Below are 20693 nucleotides of genomic sequence, written 5' to 3' on the forward strand. Positions count from 1 at the left end.
TTACTTTGTACTATCACATGCCCCTCACTTTGCTGGGCAGGAAGAAGTTCCAGGCATAGCGCTAACCTGGGGATATGACTTCCTTTCGAAGGAAAGATCAATGGGGACTTGCAGCATTCTGTAATATCTGTTTTACTTACAAATATAAAGGCAGAACGAAGACTGGAGGCCTGGGCATTTGCGGGGTGTTTTTCCAGGCCAGGACAAAGTAAAACACAGTAAGTAAAACAAAGTAAAACACAGTGGGGCACAGTCTATTTTCTAATTTCTCACACACAAAAGTGAGAAGAACATTTGCCTTTCATCCCAACGAAAGCTAGAAAACACTCTTTTTGAAGAACGAAATAAAACCGAAAGCTTGGAATCTGGAGGTTACAGTTAACTGCTGAAGGGGCAACAGCCCGCATTGCCAACCCCCACCCCTGCAGTAACCCATAGTTGAAGGCAAATAGTTTGGCACTCTTGGCAGCACAGCCAGCGCCAGCCCTTCCGTTAGACCGAGTGAGGCAGCTGCTTCAGGCACCAGGTGGTTGGGCAGTGGTGGCAAGGTATCAAGGGACAGAGATATGCCTTTGCCCCCTGAAAGAGCCTGCCACACTCCATTACTGTCCTCCACAACTGCTGAAATAAGATTCAGCTGCCAGTCCAGCTGGATTCTGCGCACTTTGTTTCAAAACCTATGTGTGTGCCAATGTCTGCAAACCTGACTTGGTCCCATCCACTTTGGGTTTGGGCCCTGTCCATACTGCAGGCCATTAACCCCTAACAAAAATGGTGGCTGGTACAGCTTGACTACTGAAGCATTAAGGAACAACAATGAGCTACTATAGCCCTTTGCTACCCCTTGGTTCAAAACCTCGGCCTCATTTGCAGCAGTTATGTAGCAAACTAACAGAATCCCACAGTGTCTGCAGCATCTTCGAGCGGATGATTCAGCAGAAGAGGAGGGTGCTACAAGGAATGCTAAGCATGACAAATGGGTTCTTTCTTATTATAATTCTTTAACAACAACCAAAAGGAAAGGGAGAAGAACAGAAACAGAAAAGCCACCACTAAAAATAATTCTTTAAATTTTTTTTTAATTTTAAAACCTTTATTTAATATTAAACATATTTACCATAAAATCAACTTAACTCAACATAAATCAATACAAATCAATGTAACACAAATGCAAATCAAAATTATACAAATTATACAAAAAACCAAACCACTAAAAATAATGATATGCTAAGAATAAGTGGTCTGTGCCTATTCCACCTAGTTATAACATTTTTGCTGGAATGAGAAAATTAAGGAACTGGAGCAGCTCTTTGGTTAAGATGAAAACAAGAAACATTTGCCAGTTCTTCAGTTCTTAGGGTAAGGGGGGGGGGAGTAGATAAAATTGATAAGGTGTTGAAGTGAGCAAATACAATGACCCAAATTCACTGCAAAAACTGAATCATGAAAGGTTCATACTCTGAGGGAGGACAATCACCTCAAAGATTTACATCAAGACTCGTCCCTTTAAAGCTCCTGCCACTTTACCAGGGAGGGCCAGCCCTACTGTAAGGCAGAGTGAGGAAGCTGCCTCAGGTGGCAGATACTGAAGTGTATGAGGAGCATCAGAAGAAGCTCCCTTCTGCTGGGGGCAGAGGTATGTGTGCCACACAGCCAGCCCTGCACTCCTTAAGCTAACGTGCCACCATCAGGTGTGGTGGAAGTGTTAGTGTTGAGGTAACAGTAAACTTCCAGTCCAGTCAGTTTCTGTAGGTGAAATGGAGACGGCCGCCATCTTGACCTTCCCCTCAAGACGGCCCTGCCACAAAGTTCTAAATAGCCACCCACTTAAATTGCCCATGGTAACAATTTTGTGAAAGCAACTAGACATAGAAGCTGCTGGACTACTCGAATTGCAATACTACTCAAATTAAGAATAGGCTTTCTGGTGAGAAAACTCAGTGCTAATTCAGAAGATCTGATGTGGACTGTTCCTTTTTTTAGAGCAATAATCAAGAGCAGACTGAGCAGGACCCAGCAAGCACCAGGACACACCAAAAGTTAGGACTAAGCATAGCTGAGGGCCTCAGTGCCTTGCACATTGCGTTGCCTCTTTCCAGTGGCAATTGACAATGTGGTTTTTAACTTACTTTTTTTCTCTCCAAAGAATTGGAAAAACAGAAAGGGAGATACTGTTCTTTCTAGGTCTTGACAATTCTAATCCTAAAAGTAAAATCTAGATGATCTTGGTTCATTTATTGTTGTTGTTGATGATGATGATTATGTAATATATATTTTTAAATATACTGCACATAAGCTTTAAGCAAAGCCAACTGGCAATCAAACAAAACAACTTAAACACAATTGCACTATCTATTTGCCAGATAATTTCCCTCATCTCCCAAGTTTGGAAGTCAGACATTCCATATGGACAAATGACAGATTATTTTCTGACAACAAACAGCACATTTTGTACCTGGGCCAAAGTTTACACGTGAACAACTGTTTGGAAGCAAAAGACACTAATGGCTCCAAAATTATAAATTATGTGTGCTGTTGTTGCTGCTTTAAGAACATAGAAGAGGCCCTAAGCCAAATGAAGGCCTCTAGGCTTCTCTATCTACCCCTCAGGACTCTCCCAAGGCCACATCCCTCCCTGGTCATACTTTGCGTCCTCCTTGAGTGCTTTTGCCAGGCTACAATGTGTATTTGAACTCTGATAAGTGCTTTCTCCTTGCCTACATGGGGGATTAGAGGAGGATGTGTGAGTAAATTAGCATTTGCTCCTGGCCCCCACTTAGCACAGACCCGTGGCCCTCAGAGTGTTACCTAGAAGAGAATGCGGCCCTTGAGCTGAAAAAAGGTTCACTACCCCTGGAACAGAAGGTCTTGTTTCCATTTCCAACAGATTAATGGGGAGGGGGAATCCCACCAGAATCACATCTCTGTTTAAAACAGAGCCTGTGCAATGAACTGGTTCACACAAGACATTAAGCCGAACCCGTTTGAAAAGTACTGTAATTTTATTTCATGCAGAGAAAAGTTTAGGCATCAGTCTGAATTAGTAAATGTCTTACAGTCAACTGCTGCAAACTTTCACATCAGCAGCATTTGCTGCTGCAAACAAATGCTTTTTGTATACCAGCATTATTATCTGCCTTCTGCATCTATATAAATTAAAACTCCCTGGTGATTTACCATGTATGGCATCTTAGTGTTTGCACTTTCAGAAACCATTACGGGCCAGAAAGGAAATGCAGTACTATGCTTTGTTAACAATGCCCTGGAGAAATGTCAAGGTTTGGGGATGGTAGCACAGCAACAGAATGGTTGATAAACTTACAATGACATGCGATAAAAAAATTCCTTCCAGTAGCACCTTAGACACCAACTAAGTTTGTCATTGGTATGAGCTTTCGTGTGCATGCACACTTCTTCAGATACACTGAAATACATCAAGCCGGTATGACCACTGGGTCAGGGATTATGGAATTTGTAGTCCAGCAACATCTGGGAAGGCTGCAGGTTCTCCACCCCCCCTATACTGGGCAAGCAAGGAAAAGATTTGGCAACTTGGTTTTACCCTTGCACGCAGAAAGTAGGAAGCAAACGATTTGACAGTATTGGGATAATGTTTCTGTAATTAATCCATTTTATACAGTATTTGTTCTTACTCAATGATCTATAACCAAAGACTGTCAAAAATCGATCAGGCTGCTTCAAGTTCAAAATTCCCTCGTAGATAGATAGATAGATAGATAGATATCTTACTAAATTTGCTATAAATAGGTGAACCAACTGTGTCTATGAAATATGCTTTATTTCTAGATTGTGGATGAAGTGGAAGTGCATAATGCATCTTTCATTACAGAAAAGATCTTATTTTGAAATATTAAATATACTGTAGAAGCCACAAGGAAGAAGGCTTTGCAATATACCTACCCTGACCATCTTCCCAACTTTCCCTTCCACCGTCTTCCATCATTTCAAAATGCCTCTGCTAGAATCCCATCTCATTGAAATCATACCCACTTTATTCTCACTAAGCCTCTACTGCCAGCATACTGCCAGAACCTTGTGTTAAGGACTCCCAAATCTCCTTGACCTTACTCACCCTTTGTCACTCACCCCTCTGCCTACAGACCCATCCCTCTTGTCTGATTCTGCCAGCACCTTCCTATATGCTGATTTCTTGCATCATGCCCAGAAGTCTACCTTGCGTCAGGAACAGCTTTCGATCTAAAGAGAACATGTCTTTCTCATGTAAAACATTTCGGGCAGAAGCCTTGCGTGAGGAATGTGGCAAGAAAGATTGAGAAACATTGTTTCTTCTGTTTCATGCAGCCAGATGAGCACTTCAGCAGTTTGGGGGCTGAGCATCTCCCACATGGGCGTAGGCAGGGGGGGCAGGAGAGGGCAATTGCCCCCCCTAGAAGCAGGGCCGCTGGCCAGCCTGCCCCGCTGCCCGCCCGGTGCCGTCTCCCTTCTTCCCTGGCTGGCTGTGGGGCGGGCGGAGGGAAAGCCCCAGAGCCGCGCAAAGCGTTTGGCTGGCTTTCCCTCCGCCCGCTCCACAGCCAGCAAGGGAGAAGGGAGAGGTCCCTTCTAGCCGGCTGGCTGTGGGGCGGGCGGAGGGAAAGCCAGCCAAACGCTTTGCGCGGCTCTGGGGCTTTCACTCCGCCCGCCCCGGCGATCGCAGAGGGGGGGGAGGGGATCGGAGCAGCCCGATTTCGGGCTGATCCTGGCGCCCCCTCGCCCCTGCCGATCGCGGAGGGGGAGGAGGGAGTCGGAGCAGCCCGTTTTCGGGCTGATCCTGGCGCCCCCTCGCCCCTGCCGATCGCGGAGGGGGAGGAGGGAGTCGGAGCAGCCCGATTTCGGGCTGATCCTGGCGCCCCCTCGCCCCTGCCGTTCGATGAGGGGGAGGAGGGGGTCGGAGCAGCCCGAAATCGTGCTGCTCCGATCCCCTCCTCCCCCTCCGCGATCGCCGGGGCGGGTGGAGGGAAATCTGGCAAGGGAGAAGGGAGCTTTCCTTGCCCCGCTGTGGCCCCTCCCCCCGCCCCTTGGTCCCGCCCCTTGGTCCCGCCCCTTGCCCCCCCCTAATTTTCATCCTGGCTACGCCCCTGATCTCCCACCCCAAAACTGCAGAAGTGGAATTATTTTGCTCTGTTCACAGCCTGCGGCCTCCTGGCCTATGCCCGGAGGATAAAGCTATCAGTGGCGACTAGCCATGATTGCTATGTTCTGCCTTCACTGCCAAAGGCAGTATGCTTCTGTACACCAGTTGCTGCAAGCAGGACTCAGGTCCCGTTGCAGGCTTCACCATGACAAGAAGATGCTGAACTGCTTTCACATCCACACCATACATGGTTTCTCCCAAAGAATCATGGGAACAGTAGTTTATCCCTCAAACCCAGCACCCGTAAGAAAATACAGTGCCCAGGATTCTTTCTGGGGAAGCCATGTGCCCTAACTGTATGGCAAGGATGTGACCTGAATGGGCCCAATGGCCTGCTTGTGTTCTCATAAACAGCCCTCCTCCACTAGCACCTCATCAAAGCTTTTGCCCGAAGGTTTATGTAAAGCCTTTCTCAGCTGCAAGTATTTTAGATTGTTCGACTCCCCTTGGGAAAGAAGCCATACCTCAGTGGTAGAGCACATGATGTGAATGAATAAAATCTCAAGATTTAATCCCGGAAATGTTCAGACAAAAAGTAGGAAATGATATGACAGACCTCTCTACCTGAGGCTTTAGGGCAGGCATCCCCAAACTTTGGCCCTCCAGATGTTTTGGACTACAATTCCCATCTTCCCTGACCACTGGTCCTGTTAGCTAGGGATCATGGGAGTTGTAGGCCAAAACATCTGGAGGGCCGCAGTTTGGGGATGCCTGCTCTAGGGAGCCACTGCCCATCAGAGAAGACAGTTTCCTACCTTCCTATCCTTGTTTCTCCTTTTGTCAACTCTGTTTTGCATCCTGTTAATCTTACATAATCACTTTTACTGTCTAGTGTTCAGATGGTTATGGATCACATCTCTCTCCAATTCTCCATCCATCATTCTGGTATTTGTTGTAGATAGGGCTATTGAGTACTTTCCCTGAGTTTTGAGAAAGTGGTGCTGTGCTTATGCTTTGGGGGTTTTGTATTGTTCTCTCCCTCCCCCCCCCTCTCTGTGTGTGTACTGTATTTGTCATTTTGGGGAAAACCTCATGGCCACCAGGAGTTAACAGTTATGTTGGGTAGGTAACACCCCCAAGGTAGGACTGAGGAACTCACTAATTTAATTAGAACTGTGCTAAGCAGTTATTACACAATGGTAGCTTGAAAGAGAAAAGTGCATTGCTACCCATTTCCTTCACAATCCATTATGACTCTCTTTCGAATATCAGATAGAAGATGAGGAACGTGTGTGCGTGCGTGTGTGTACGTGTACAGGTGTGTGCACACCTGCACAGGAGGGTCCCTAGACTTAGCCTGCGAGCAAATGACCAACTGAGGCAGCAGAAACAAGATTAGCCATCAATTGCCAATCTAGTCACTAAAACAGGAACAGAAACTTGTTCAATTTTGCAATATAAAAAGACAAAACAGTTTGTGCCATACCTATGCTAGAACCAAAAATGCTTTAAAAGAAAAAAGTTTACCTCTTGGACATCTTCTGGATTTTTTCGAGAAACAATCTGAAAAACAAAAGCAAAGGCCCTGTTAGTGCTTGAATTTGTTAATGAGAAACAAAGAGAGAGCACACAAAAGCGCCCAATGATCTAATATTGATTTTTTTAAAACGGTTTTTATTTGGGGCTCTGCTTGATTAGGATTACGCTCATCCATCCCAGTCTTGATATCCACACATTCCAGCATCGTATCTGCAGAGGGGTTTATACACATAGAAACCAATTCATGTGAGTCCCATAGAAGGTGCAGCTGACGCCTACGCAGATTTAATTCAATGTACTTCGGACCGTATGAGAACATCGTGATCCAATGCAAGGCAGAGCAAGAGCACCCAATCCTATTACTCTCAGTGTGTTTCGCCTTTGCAAACTGTCTTCAAAACAACATGTCATTTACAACTCCACATTCAGCGTATTTTTGTACCGTAGGCAAAAATACAGACGTGCAAGGGAACAGAAAGGCAAGTCGTTAAACAATGGAGTTCAACCGCACAATAAGAAGAAACCTCATTTTCCTCTTCATCCTCCCTCTTTCCGTCTTCATCAGTAGTTTTCAAATTTTCACCTTTTCCCCACACCAATCTACCAATAAGCCCCTGTGTGTCCAACACAGAAGCTCCCTGTACTTTGCCATATTCTAGGGAATGTTCTAAGGTGAATCATCAGTTCACAAGACAAGCAGGCCAAGACCTCAGCATTGGCCAGTACGAAGGTACACCCTAGAAAGCATCCAAATGTCACCTGCTGAATTACTAAAGCTGGAAATGTATCTGTCTGGTCTTTCCCACTGGATGGGAGAACAACCGAAATGAAGCCTGCAGGTGAAAGGAGAGATGCACTGTATAGGTGAAACAAACCAACCAGCCTGAATGCATACACTGGAACCTACTTAGGTTTTTCTTTTCTTTTTTAAAATGTTATTTATATTTTTCAATGTTACAATTTTTTTCAAAACCACATTCACATTAAAAGAAACATTTCCTCATTCATATCTTTCTTTAAAATAAACCAATCATTTACGACTTCCCTTCTTCCCCTTCCCTGGTACCTTTAATTTCCCCGCATATTCTTGTATAGCCATTTAACTCCCTTATTCCTTTGTTATGTGTTATACTGTTGAATTTACCTTAATCCGGCTAACGTTTTCACACGTTTACAGTTGTTTTCCAAATACTAAACAAAATTTGTCCATTCCTCTTTATATACTTGATCTTCTTATTCTCTTATTTTACTTACAGGTAGGTGTTGGTCTGACGTAGTTGAAACAAAATAAAAAAGTTCCTTCCAGTAGCACCTTAGAGACCAACTAAGTTTGTCACTGGTATGAGCTTCGTGTGCATGCACACTTGCACACAAAAGCTCATACCAATAACTAACTTAGTTGGTCTCTAAGGTGCTAATGGAATGAATTTTTTTTAATTTTGTTTCTTATTTTACTTGTTAGACCTGCCACCTCTGCATATTCTGTAATTTTTAATCACCGGTCCTCCTTACAGTTTTACCTTGGAAGTCAAACGGAATCCGTTCCAGAAGTCTGTTCGACTTCCAAAATGTTCAGAAACCAAAGCAGAGCTTCTGATTGGCTGCAGCCAATCGGAAGCCACGGAAGCCCCATCAGACGTTCGGGTTCCAAAGAACGTTCGCAAACGTTTGCGGCGTTTGAGAGTCAAAATGTCCAAGTACCAAGGCATTCGGGATTCAAGGTACAACTGTATTTGGGACCTCACTCAACCGCCATTTCTGGGCTTACAAACCTACTGATGTTTTTTGGTTGGCATGCAGGACAAGCAGCAGCACCTGAAATCTTAGGCAACTACTGGGGTCCCAGTGGTCACTGCCGATACCAGGTCTGAGATCCCCCATACAGGAAGCTTGACCTTAGAGCCACAAGCTCTTTAATTAGATGCCCCAATCCTTAAAAGGCCACAAACAGACTGCAGTGCTCAGTGATACAAAGGCTAGCCCAATATTATGAGGGCAGGGGGCCTTTCTTTAATTCACTTTCTCCACACCAGAGATAATTTTATGAACTTCTAGCATGTTATCTCTTAAGCAAATGTTGGATGGCCATCTGTTATGGATGCTTTAGCTGAGATTCCTGCATTGCGGGGGGGTTGGACTAGATGACCCTTGGGTCCCTTCCAACTCTAAGATTCTATTATTCACCTTTTCTTAAAGCTAAAAAGTCCCAAGCTATTTATTTCTTCCGTTTTGGCATTTATATTCCACCTTTTTGTGCCAAATCAAGGTGGCATGCAGAATCTTTACAGATATAATGGCATATAGAGATGGATGCTAAAATGCACAGCAGCATTCTCCAATAAAATACCGCAACAACACACACCAGGAACAGCAGATAAAAATGCATCAGCCCACAGGCTCCAATTAAAAAATGCCTGGTGAAAGGAAGCAGTCTTAAGAGCCCATTTAAAAGCAGGCCAAAAAAAGAAAAACAGCCAAACCCTCAGTATGCTCAGTATGGATTTATACAAATCCTCTTCAGGTGTTACTAAAGAGAGTTAACACAACCAAGAGCTATTTCCACTCACCTTCCTCCAATTGTGGAGGCTATCCCTATCCCTATGAAATGGGGAGCCTTCTGCACTCTTAAAGGCTGATTTTCCAGCCTTTTAAAACAAAGAAACCTTCACAAGCACAGTAAGATCCAGGATTCAGAAGGTCAGCTTCCACAAGTTAGGAGGGCAAGAAAAGTGCTGAGGGCAAGAAAGGTGCTGAGTTAGGCTGTCAGTAGGCTCCTGCTGTTGTCTTGTTGGGCTGTGTATGTAACAAAGGGGAGCCACACCGGGGTGAAGGCATCATCTTTTGTTTGTCCCCTACTGTTTCCCATATAGTTTGGTACCAGTGGTCCATGTTTACTCCTGACAGGTCCCTCCCGTGTCTAGCTATGATGCTACCTCTGGGATAGCTCAGTCAGTAAAGCATGAGACTCTTAAACTCAGGATCATGGGTTCAAGCCCCACATTGGGCAACCTATTTCTGCATTTTCAAGCCCCACATTGCAGGATGATCACTTCCAACTCTATAATTCTATGATTCCTGGCTGCTTGGAGTAGGTGGCTTATGAGTTCTTTGTAGTGTGAGTGTGTTATTGTCTTGGAAAATATTCAGTAGGGCCAGTTCTGGAGTGGCTTCTAGTGCGTTTTTGTTGTTGTTGTTGTTGCTGCTGTTATTTTGCATATTTCTTGGAGGACTGAATGATCTGTTAGAAAGACCTCTATGAACCGATAGCAGCGACGCTGTATGCACTTTTGAAACCCAAGAAAATCTTTAATAGAAACAATTTAAAAGAAAAGAAAGGTGCGGAGCTAGTACTGTGCATTCATCAACCCCACTGCCCCACTTTAGTAACAATTGAAAGGGGCTATAGACAAACCCAATTCTGCAGGCAGCTTGTATGTCATTGATCAGGGCAATAGCCTTTGTACCCTTAAGGCAACTCCAATCAACTCTTAAGGAAAGCGTTCGGTACTTGCAGCAAGTGGTCAGCAGTCATTAAAATGTTCCAGTGTTCCACCTCAGCAACTCAACCAATGGCAGTCCACAATTCCCAAGACTAAGCAATCCTACCATCACAGGAAGGCTGATTCAGATTATCACTCATTTCACAATACAACCTGAGAAGACTGTGAAGATTCTAAGGAACCTTACCGTCAAAGTTTTAACTCCAATTGCAGCATGTTGACATGTAAGCTCAGTTCATACCAGCAGCTTCAAGCGCCACCAGCGCTAAACTCTGTACTGCTGGCTGGCTCTATTCTGTGACAAAAACGGGGAGACCTTACATAGATGCTTGTTGTTAACATTACTTTAACAAGCACTATCCCCCTGGTATTTGAAGCTTCGGGTGCATTTGCTTTGGTTACTCAGGAACTAAATAAAACCAAGGGAGCATGATGCAATGAGCAGGTGGAGGACAGGAATCCCAGCTTCTTTTGGAGACTGTTATCATGGGCGTGAGCAGGTGCGCTGGGTCTTTTCTTTAACCTTGCTTGGGCGAGTGCATTTAAAATCCAATTCACTTAAAGAGCAAGGGCCTGCAGGTTTTAATATATTGATTTAAGAGCATTTATCTATAATTGTGGAACAGCTCTGGCTTTCGCTGTTTACAGTTCACATGCCTTGCACAATCTTTACGCCCCTTTTCCTCTTTGTCTCTCTCACACACATATACCCCACCACCTCAGGCTCACAATGAAGTAACTGAATTGTCTCAGAAATTTAAAAGCCGGGTTTTCTTATCTACCATCCTCCTGGACAAGCCTGCTTTCTTATCTCTTGAGAGAAAGGCACTGTGGAATTTACCACCAGGAATGGACAACAAAGGGCCCATCCTTTGCACTCTACATTTAAAGTACTACCATACCACTTTAAACAGTCATGGCTTTCCCCCAAGGGATCCTAGTAACTGTATTATTATTATTATTATTATTATTATTATTATTATTATTATTATTTACATGTGTTGCATCAGGAAGTTTTTGGGTGTCACATGGCAGGACAGAGTTTCAAGCAAATACGTGCTCTCCCAGGCCCATAATCCCAGGATGTTTGCACTCCTATCTCAGCAACATTGACACTGGCTTGGTCACGTCCACAGAATGGAAGACAACAGGTCCCCCAAAGGAGTGCTCTATGGGGAGCTGGTTTCCGGCACCAGGCCCATTGGCAGGCCAACTCTGTGTTACAAAGATGTTTGCAAACATGACAGGAAAGCAACATCACCCCTGCCAGGTCACAAGACAGGTTCCAGCAATGAAAACACTGTAGTTGGTTAAGAGTGATGGGAATTGTTAGGAGACCCCGGTTCCCCTTACAGTTTCCAGAGTTTTCTGAGGGGAATAAGCAGTGCTATATTTCTAGAAAAAGAGATGCCAGAACTCACTATGAATGCCTCCCTTGTTCTCTTATAATGGCAAAGGCAGCCACCTGAGAGGTGCCGGAACTGAGTTCCGGAAAGTTCCAGCTGAAAATAAAATCCCCGGGAATAAAGGTTTCCTAACAACTCTCAGTACCCTTAACTAACTACAGTTCCTAGGACTGGGATGGAGGGGAGTCATGACTGTTTAAAATTGTATTATACAGCTTTAAATGTAGGGTTTGGGTGTGGCCCAAGAGACTTGTGGTACATTAAAGACCAGGCATCCCCAAACTGCGGCCCTCCAGATGTTTTGGCCTACAACTTCCATGATCCCTAGCTAGCAGGACCAGTGGTCGGGGAAGATGGGAATTGTAGTCCAAAACATCTGGAGGGCCAAAGATTGGGGATGCCTGTTAAAGACTAAGAAACCTCTTGTGACAAACACCATCATGGGCTGAAGCCCACATCCTCAGATGCACAAAGCGAAATCTTAGTTGGCAAGTATACAAAGAAGAAAAATTATACGGTAGGTGTCCAAAGGGCACCAAGATGCAAAAAGTAGAGGCAGTTATAACTAGAGTTTAAATGTTTGTTAAACTGGTGCACCTTTGATAGTAGCAGGTTGGTGAATGTTAGAAGGAGAAGAGCAGATAAAAGAAAGAACTTCTTCATGCAGCACACAGTTAAACTATGGCACTTGTTCCTACAGAAGGCAGCGATGGCTACCAACTTGGATGGCTTTAAAAGAAGAGTAGAGAAAGTCAATGGAGGACAAGGCTATCAATGAATACCTAGCCATGATGGCTATCTCAGCTATCAATACCAATTGCTGGGAGCTGCAAGTGAGCAGACTGCTGTTGCCCTCATGTCCTGCTTGCAGGCTTCCCATCAGCATTTGGCTGGCCTCTGTGAGAACAGGATGCTGGCCTAGATGAGCCATTGGCCTGATCCAGCAGGCTCTTCTTAAGTTAATAAAATACAAAAAAAATAAAATATGTAAGAAATAAAAGCAGCAATAGTAATGCAACGTAAAATAATTATGAATACTTAATGCAGGCATGTCATGGAAGCCTGCGGATCGCAGGTTATCCACAGACCACAGTTTGGGATACACACACACACATAACTGTTGTAACAACTACTGAAGGGAAAAGAAAGCAGCATCTAATCCAGGCTGTAGCAGGTTTATTTGACTGCAGTTTCTCCGTCATCACGATTGAAAACTCACATTTTTCCCAAGGACAGATAGGGAATCAGGTGGATTTCACCCCTTTAAAAAAAATGAGTATTTTATGGAAACCATTTGGAGGTTGTTTTTTGTTAAAAGATATATAAACCTTGCAAAATAAATATATTAAATTAACACCAGTAGAGCCTGCATAAAATGCCACTTTCTCCCAGCAGTGAGAATGTGGGATGGATTGCAGAAGAAGAGAGATGAGAGTCCAAGACTCTTAGCAGATGAAGGTTTCTCCCAAGTAATGTCTGAATGAGCCCTTGTCTCTTACTGGAGACGTAATGTAGCACGGAACTTCAAAAGAGGCTAATCTCTGATAGGTACCAATCTATTATTTATTGATTACTTATTGGTTGCTTTTATATCCTATGTTTTTTTTTTCCTCCAAGGAGCTCGAGTTCTTGACATAGTTCTCCCCCTTGTCATTTAATCCCAACAACCCTGTAAGGGAGGTGTGGCAGAGAGCCAGTGACTGGCTCAAGGTTACCCATTGAACTTCATAGCCAAGTAAGGATTTGAAACCTCATCTTCCAGGTCCTCGTTGGACATTTTAACCACTATGCCACACTGGGTCTCAAATAAATGTTTTTAGGGCAATGTTAAAATATGGGTGGGGAGATCAAGACATGGGAAATGCTACTATTTTTTTCACTTTCATTTGAGTTAGGTTGTCATCTGTGCAAAAGAACAGCTCCTCCTTCATTTTCAATAGCACAGATGAGAGGACATGGTATCTTTGCATTGTACTCAAGGACAAGGTCTAGGAAATAAATGGGTGCTACTATACCATCAAAACCTGGCTCTGCCCCAGGCATCCCCAAACTGCGGCCCTCCAGATGTTTTGGCCTACAACTCCCATGATCCCTAGCTAACAGGACCAGTGGTCGGGGAAGATGGGAATTGTAGTCCAAAACATCTGGAGGGCCGAAGTTTGGGGATGCCTGCTCTGCCCTTTTAGCTGGAAGCCCAGATCAAACCATAACCTCCTGCTGCCCTTTGGACAACCAGGCCCATTGAAAAATCAGGCAGAACTACAAACTGCCTCCCATCTCTACACCTATAGTGATGGCTGTCCCTTCTGACCTAGCCTTACATAATGCAGATTTTGGCTCTCTCCCCAAACACATCTCTACTGGGGGAAGCTCACATCCCTGAACCAATGTGCAAGAAGCCAGTCCCTCCATGTTCGTGTTTATCCCAGGTTAAGCATGCAGAGGATTGCAGTGTTATTCCTACATCCCATCCACTCCTCTGAAGATAGAGGGTGCTGACCTCCCCTCCAGATAAAACCCACATGCATGGAAACGAGAGAGGAGGAGGATCTGAAATGGAAGGGAGATGCCATGATCCCTCCTACCCCCCCCCCAACTGAGTACTTCTGGAGTGGGGTCCGAGTAGAAATGCGCCTCCTTCCATCCTATAGAGCGAGGAAAAATGGATAGAGATGTCGGGGAAGAAAGAGAATCGGTGCTCTTTCGGCCGCCCACTCACTCCTCTCAGCAGATGGTATGGGGGGAGAGATCTGGACATCTGCTTGCGGGCGTTGCCAAGAGGCCCTGGGTTCCAATCCTGCCTTCTCCGGCTTCGGAAGATGCCGGAAAGCCGCTGCCCGCGAGCCGCACCGACGACCTGCCTACTTGCATGCAGGCAGGTTCCCGGGATCTCCCTGCCCGTGGCGGAGATCAGAACGGGAAGGATCCCGTTCGTCGTCACCACCGACCCTAATCGAAGATTGCACGGAAGACGGCCTTCCCATTTCTCTTTCTCTTTCCCCTTTCTTCCCAAAGCTCACTCACCCGCGCGGTGACCTTATACAGGGTGTATCCCCGAGGATGGCGCTTGGGCTCGGTGACCGTGTAGAACCGGGCCACGTCCCCGCCTCGTCCCTGCGGGGAGATCATCCTTGCTTGCTCGGGCTGGCCGGAGGTGCGGAGGCCGTGGCTTCCTTGGCGCCGGCTCAGCGCCGCAAGGCTGCTGCAAAGATCCACTCCCGGGTCAGGCCTGAGCCGGCGGCGGAAGCGATGGGAGAGAGGGAGCAGCGGCTGCGCCAGCCGCTAAAGCAGCGCCTCTCCTCTCCTCCGCGTGGATCCGGCGCGCGATGCAGGCGAGGACGGCCCCCGCGACGCAGCTCGCCGGCCTGCCACTCTTTCCTCCCCAACCCGCCCTGCCCGATCCTTCCCGCGGGGGTCAGGATGGAGCCGCCGCCGCCTTTGAAGAAGCAGCGCCGGCAGAGTCAGGCCGGCTGGATTGTCCCCCGGAGTGTCCAGGGGCGCATGAAATGACTGTGCGCGCGCGACCCTTTTCAGGATCGAGAGAAAAAACGTTCCTCTGCTGAGAGTTCAATTTGAGAGAAAGTAGCACGAAGAGTCGGGGTTGTAAGTCGGGGTTGTTGCCCTTTCCCACTACCTCTTCCGCTTCTGGGGGCGCTCTTTCCGCAAGCCTAAGCATGTTTATTCGGAAGTAAGTCCTGCGGAATTCCGTGCTTCTTGCTCCCAAATGAAAGGGTGCGTAAATGTGCAGTCTGACTCTTAAACCTGACTCGTGATTTCTAATAATAATGCGTTTTATGCAGCATTTTATCATGTTCCTGGCATGCCGCATACACACTGTCTTGATGTAGGCCTATGCACAACAACCCTGCAAGGAAGATCTGTATTATTATTCCGGGGGGGGGGGGCGTTTAAGAGAGAGACTAAAGCCACCTAGAAAATCCAGGACAGATGTCTAGCTAGTAGGCCACATCAGTTCTCTGTATTTATTCAGTGGTGGCGAGTGACATAGACTCTGCACCTGCTCTGGCAATTTAAGTCTATTTTTATTTCCTACGTGCGAGGGTTTAAGCTTGCAATTGAAAAAACGATGCCAAGACTGAATTAACCCCTGTATTTATGCATGGGCGTAGCCAGGAGGGACAGCTGTCCCCCACCAATAAAATTAAATAAAAATACATAGCAAACTGAGGTTCTGCACCCCCCTAACAAAAGGTCTGCCCCCCAGCATTTATGACTACTTACATCTAAGCATAGCTACCAAGGTTATAGAATGTTTAGTATTTATGAGGTTGGATGGCCATCTGTCATTGATGCTTTATGCCCCTCAATAACTAGTTGCTGGGAGAGCACTGTCGGGGTGGAGAGCACTGTTGAACTCGGGTCCTGCTTGCAGGCATCTCATGGGCTTGTGGTCGGCCACTGTGGTCAACCACAGGATGTTGGACTAGGTTGGCCCTTGGTCTGATCCAGCAGAGCTCTTCTGACATTCGTAGAAAGTGCATATCCTTTCCAAAGGATCCCCTAAAAGCTACAGACTACAATTTGTCCTCTGGAGGAAAGGCTTTGTGGTCTCCGATGTGCTATTTTTGATCTGATGAAGTGTGCATGCACACGAAAGCTCATACCAAAAAAAAAACTTAGATGGTCTTTAAGGTGCTACTGAAGGAATTTTTTTATTTTGTTTCGACTCAGACCAACACGGCTACCTACCTGTAACTTTTCTATGCACCTACTATTAATCCTCTTTTCGCATCTCGGTATGTGAGCACTGTGAGCAGTCTGTCGAGTTTTAAAGGTGGGGAACGGCTGGAGCATAACTCTGCTTGGAGGTCACACTTTCAGCACTGGAATCCCTGGCTAAGTGTAGAACTTGACACATGTCCCTGTTGAAATTCATTTTGTTAGTTTGGGCCTAGTTCTTCAGTCATGATTTAGGGTGGAAAGAGAAGTCTGTATTCAAGAACCGATTAACAAACAATATTTGTACTGATGCTTGATCACTACATGTCAGGTGCGAAGCCCACAGCCATACAGACAGGTCCAGTTTAGGAATTATGTGTCTATTTAAATATGCATTGCACTTATACTTACCTTTTGTCCAATGATTGCAATATACTCTCCTATCTTCACAACTGTAGGGTAGATTGGACTGAGAGATAGTTACTGACCCAAGGTCACCCGAGTGAGAATCTGAACCTTGGACTCCCCAGTCCGAGACCCACATTTTAGCCAGTATGTTATACATAGCACTATGCTGCAAATTCAGTTAGCTATTGTAACTAGGTGTGTGTTTTTAGATTACTAGGTCACTGTTTATCCACATCCATAGCTTGCCACATGATTTATTTGCCATTCGGCTAGGTACTCCCTTTTAAAGCAACAGACTTATTTCACTTTAACTCCTTTTCAGCTCAATTTATTATTATTATTATTAATCATTTCAATACTGTTTTGATACTTGATTTTAATGTACACCATCCAGAAATCCATGTTTTGTATAAAGACACTGATTAGAAATTTTCAAAAGAAATAAAAATAAGCAATTATTGATTTCGCTATATTACCCACCCTTCACCAGGAGATCCCAGAGACTGTTACAACTACGGTATTTAAAATGCACTTTGGACTACTTGAAGTTTCTGAGTTGTCTTCAAGGGCAGTCCCATGTACTGTAAAGCACACTGCAATAATCCAATCTGGACGTTACAAGCGCATGGAGTACCTTGGTCAAGGCATCTTCAGGTACAGGTAAAGAGTTAAAATCTTGATGTCAAAAGTTAACTGTGAACATACTACCCCCATGGCTTGGGTATGCAATCAAAGCCACCTCTTCATAATCATGCACTGATCAGTGAGGTAAATCACGTTACTCTGATTTTTTTATGTATTTTGCCAGTTTCATTAGCTGCATAATTTAACATATATATGATTTTTTCATTTATTTTTCCTCCAAAGACCACTTGCACAGAACTTATAAGCGTCATTTAGAGTTCATTTAATAATAATTTGTTATTTATATATTATTTATATTTATTTTCTAATTACATTAAATCCCACCTTTCCTCTAGGAGCTCCTCTAAGGAGCTCAACAGTTATTAGGTAAGCTTACCAATTTCAAAGTTGTTTTGTTTAGTAAATACAAATAAAGCAAAAATGTTGAATTAGATCACTCATCAGAAAACTTTCTGATGCAGACTGAAAAAAATCCAGATGCAAATTAACCTAATTTGTTTAGGAAAAGTTTCCAATTCTAAATTTTCCAGAAAACCCACATCACTGGTTAAGATTGGAATTTTTTTGTGATCACAATAGAACAATGGTTCCAAAGTTCTAGGTCTAGCACTACAGGTTTCCATGGCAATTGTGATTTGGTTCCAAGAGGACCAATTCTGCCCTCACAGTTCGCCAACTATTTCATTTAAAGTTAGAACTAGATGTGGAACCGCATCATGGCCATAAGGTGAGTTTTTTAGCTAGTTAAAACTCATTTGATTGTTCTGTTAGTGGATTTTGTGTATGTTTATCTAAAAATTTAAGTCACAGAATTGTAGAGTTGGAAGGGACCACGAGGATCATCTAGTCCAGCTTCCTGGCGTCGCGGGCCGGATTGGCAGGCCAATTGGGCCGCATCCGGCCCCCGGGCCGTAGTTTGGGGGACCCCTGTTCTAGAGTGATAGCACATGAACTATGAGCAATTCCCAAGAGGGTCTCCTGTGTTAGCCTCACTGAAATGGACTGGAGCACTTAATTCCCATTCATTTTAGTGCAGTTCATATGGGAGAGCACCATGCTCCATGTTACTAAGTAAGATGAGGGATTATTTATACACCCTTCCAATACCTTATTAGGACAGCTTGCAATTAAAAACAGAATTACAATAACTTTTAAGGTAAGTTTCAAACACCAAATCTACAAAAGCAGTATACATGTAAACCGCCCCCGCCCCCCAGGGGTACAAAATATCTTGAGCCAGCCCTGATGCTCATCCTTTTTGTTTTACTCTTGGAAAAGGCAGTAGTGCGGTAGTTGCCTGTAAAGAAGAACAGAAGTACTGGTAGTTGTGGTCCTGCAACACACAGTCCAACAGTTGATTGTAGTGGCTTTGTGTCCAATCCATGATGAAGAAACTCAGGAGAACACACTCAGTTTACATCAGAATTGTGGTCTGACTACATTAGCTTCACACTGGGAGGCTTTAGACTGGCCACTGTTTCTCAGTCATAGAATTGTAAGTACTGTAGTTGGATAGGATTCTGAGTCATCTAGTGTCCCTCCAGGGGGCCTGAACCACCAACCTTCTGTTAAAACAACCTGGCACATTGACTCATTGTGCCACCAGATACAACCCCCCTTAGAGTGCTGTAAATGAACCATGCCCACAATCCTAGAATCATAGAACTGAAAGGGACCTGGACATCCCCCAAGGGTCATCTAGTCCAACCCCCACTGCAGCAAGGAAGCATAACAAAAATGAAATAAGCAAATGAGCAACTTAAAATACAAACAGATGTGTGATGTGCGGAGAGGAGAAACTCATTTATTTACAATAATCCTGAACCCCTTTTGCCAAGATCCGTTTCGGACCAGTTCGACACACTTAAAATGATAGGCAGGAGGTGCATTCGTCTCTCGGGTTTAGACGGCAAAAACGACCCAGGGCCAAAGGCTCCAGCAGCAAACTCCTTTCATGGTCGGGGAGGCTCTTTCGCGCGTGCATAGCGGGCGGTCTCCCCCCAAAATCCCACGGCGTGCCTCCTCCGTCCCCCTCGGGCTTGCTTTCCTTTCGAGTCGGCGGCTTCCAGCCCCTCCTCACTGGAGGTTGCGTCCCAGGTACTGCAGGAACATGCCTCCAAGCTGCGGCAGGTCGCCCTCGCCTTCTCCCGGGTGCATCTTGGCGTAGCTGAGGAACTGCCTCCGGAGCCGGCTCAGCTCCGCCAGGCTGACGGGCCGGGTCAGCAGCAGCCCCGGAGGCTCCCCTCCGCCTGCCTGCGACAGCCCGTCCACCACGAGAGGCAAGAACTGGCCCGGCTGGGCTCCGTTCCTCTGGGCGGCCATGAGGGCGGCCAGCACGTCCTGCGTGAGGCGGTCGAGGCGGTGCAGGAAGCCGGCGGCCTGCAGGGGCTGCGAGCGCGTGGACTGGTTAGGCGGCGGCGGACGGCGCTCGAAGAGGGCGGCGCGGATCTCGGGCCAAGGCAGCGGCTCGGCAGGGTCGTCGGGCGCCACGAAGAGCGGCCAGTCCCAGCGGTGGCGCGAGTCGGGCGGCTCCAAAGGAGGCCGGTCCGGGCGGGCGGCGCCTCCCGGGCACAGGAGCACGCAGTGCGGCGTCCCCGCGTGCTTGCTGAGGCAGTAGAGCTCGTAGCGGAAGCTCTTCAGCTCGGCGCCCGAGTCCACCAGAACCACGTCGCGGCGGCTCAGCAGGCGCTCGGCCTCCGCCCTCAGAGCAGCCCGGGCGACGCAGTCTCCGCCGCCGGCGTCCAAGTCGGCCTCGGCCACCACGAAGACCCGCCGCTCTGAGGCCTCCTCGGCGCACAGCGCCGCCTTTAGCTCTTCGGCGCGCCGGGTCTTGCCGCTCCCCGGTAGCCCGCAGAGCACGACCAGCGGCATGGCGCCTCTCTCCGCCTCAGTAGCAAGCCGGACCGACTGTCATCATCTTCCCCTCAGGGCCTTTCTTCCCTGCACAAAAATGGCGGCGGCGGAGGCGTTAATGTTGCCCTTAAGAAAGATGGTTCCCGAGGGAGGGAGAGCGCGCGCTTATTCGCCCCACCCTCCCGCTCTTCTTTGAAGCGTTCTACGACGACATCTATCCACGGACCATAGAGATAGGAAAAATTAGAGTGCGGAGTTCTGTCTAAAGATGCTTCCAAACTCGCCTTTAGAGTAGAACTCGTCCCACGGAAATGGCAATTGATAGAAAACAACGAAGCAAAGTTTTTGGTCTCCGCCGCAGGAGAAATGGAACCTCCCCGTTTTCGCGCAATATCGCAGCAGGTTCTAAAGGGAAGAGTCTAAAGGAACCCGGAAGTCTTTCGTGTTCAGTAGGTCTATTTATAAATCTATGAGTCTGCCGGCGAGGGCAGCGTGTGTTGCGGAAGCGAAACTAGAAGTCCCATGGACCCCCGCGGAAACCAAAGCGAGAGGGCCCTTCGTTACGTGAGG

General features: G+C 46.2%; 2 protein-coding genes across 4 annotated transcripts in view; both read right to left on the reverse strand.

The window, feature by feature from the left end:
• RPS6KC1 (ribosomal protein S6 kinase C1) overlaps positions 1-15184 on the reverse strand; it is a 91547-nt gene extending 76363 nt beyond the window's left edge. For all 3 annotated transcript variants that reach the window (XM_088666704.1, XM_035111304.3, XM_088666705.1), the window contains exons 1-2: positions 14562-15184; positions 6620-6655 (exon numbers count right to left, since the gene is read on the reverse strand). Coding sequence is in view for 2 of the 3 variants with exons in the window: in XM_035111304.3 (XP_034967195.1) it covers positions 6620-6655; positions 14562-14666 (141 nt within the window). In the remaining variant the exon portion in view is untranslated. The remainder of the gene's footprint in view (positions 1-6619; positions 6656-14561) is intronic.
• A 1753-nt stretch (positions 15185-16937) lies between these two features.
• KTI12 (KTI12 chromatin associated homolog) lies at positions 16938-20683 on the reverse strand. Its single transcript, XM_035111302.3, has one exon. It carries the CDS (start codon positions 20139-20141, stop codon positions 19347-19349), a length of 795 nt encoding a protein of 264 aa, XP_034967193.1. The 5' UTR covers positions 20142-20683; the 3' UTR covers positions 16938-19346.
• Between the last annotated feature and the right edge of the window lie 10 nt (positions 20684-20693).

The sequence above is a fragment of the Zootoca vivipara genome, chromosome 3 (genome assembly GCF_965207765.1).
Source record: "Zootoca vivipara chromosome 3, rZooViv2.hap1.1, whole genome shotgun sequence".
Classification (NCBI taxonomy): Eukaryota; Metazoa; Chordata; class Lepidosauria; order Squamata; family Lacertidae; genus Zootoca; species Zootoca vivipara.

Bases quoted from the DNA above. Each gene is read 5' to 3' on its own strand.
- KTI12 (XM_035111302.3), bottom strand. From the start codon at position 20,141: ATGCCGCTGGTCGTGCTCTGCGGGCTACCGGGGAGCGGCAAGACCCGG.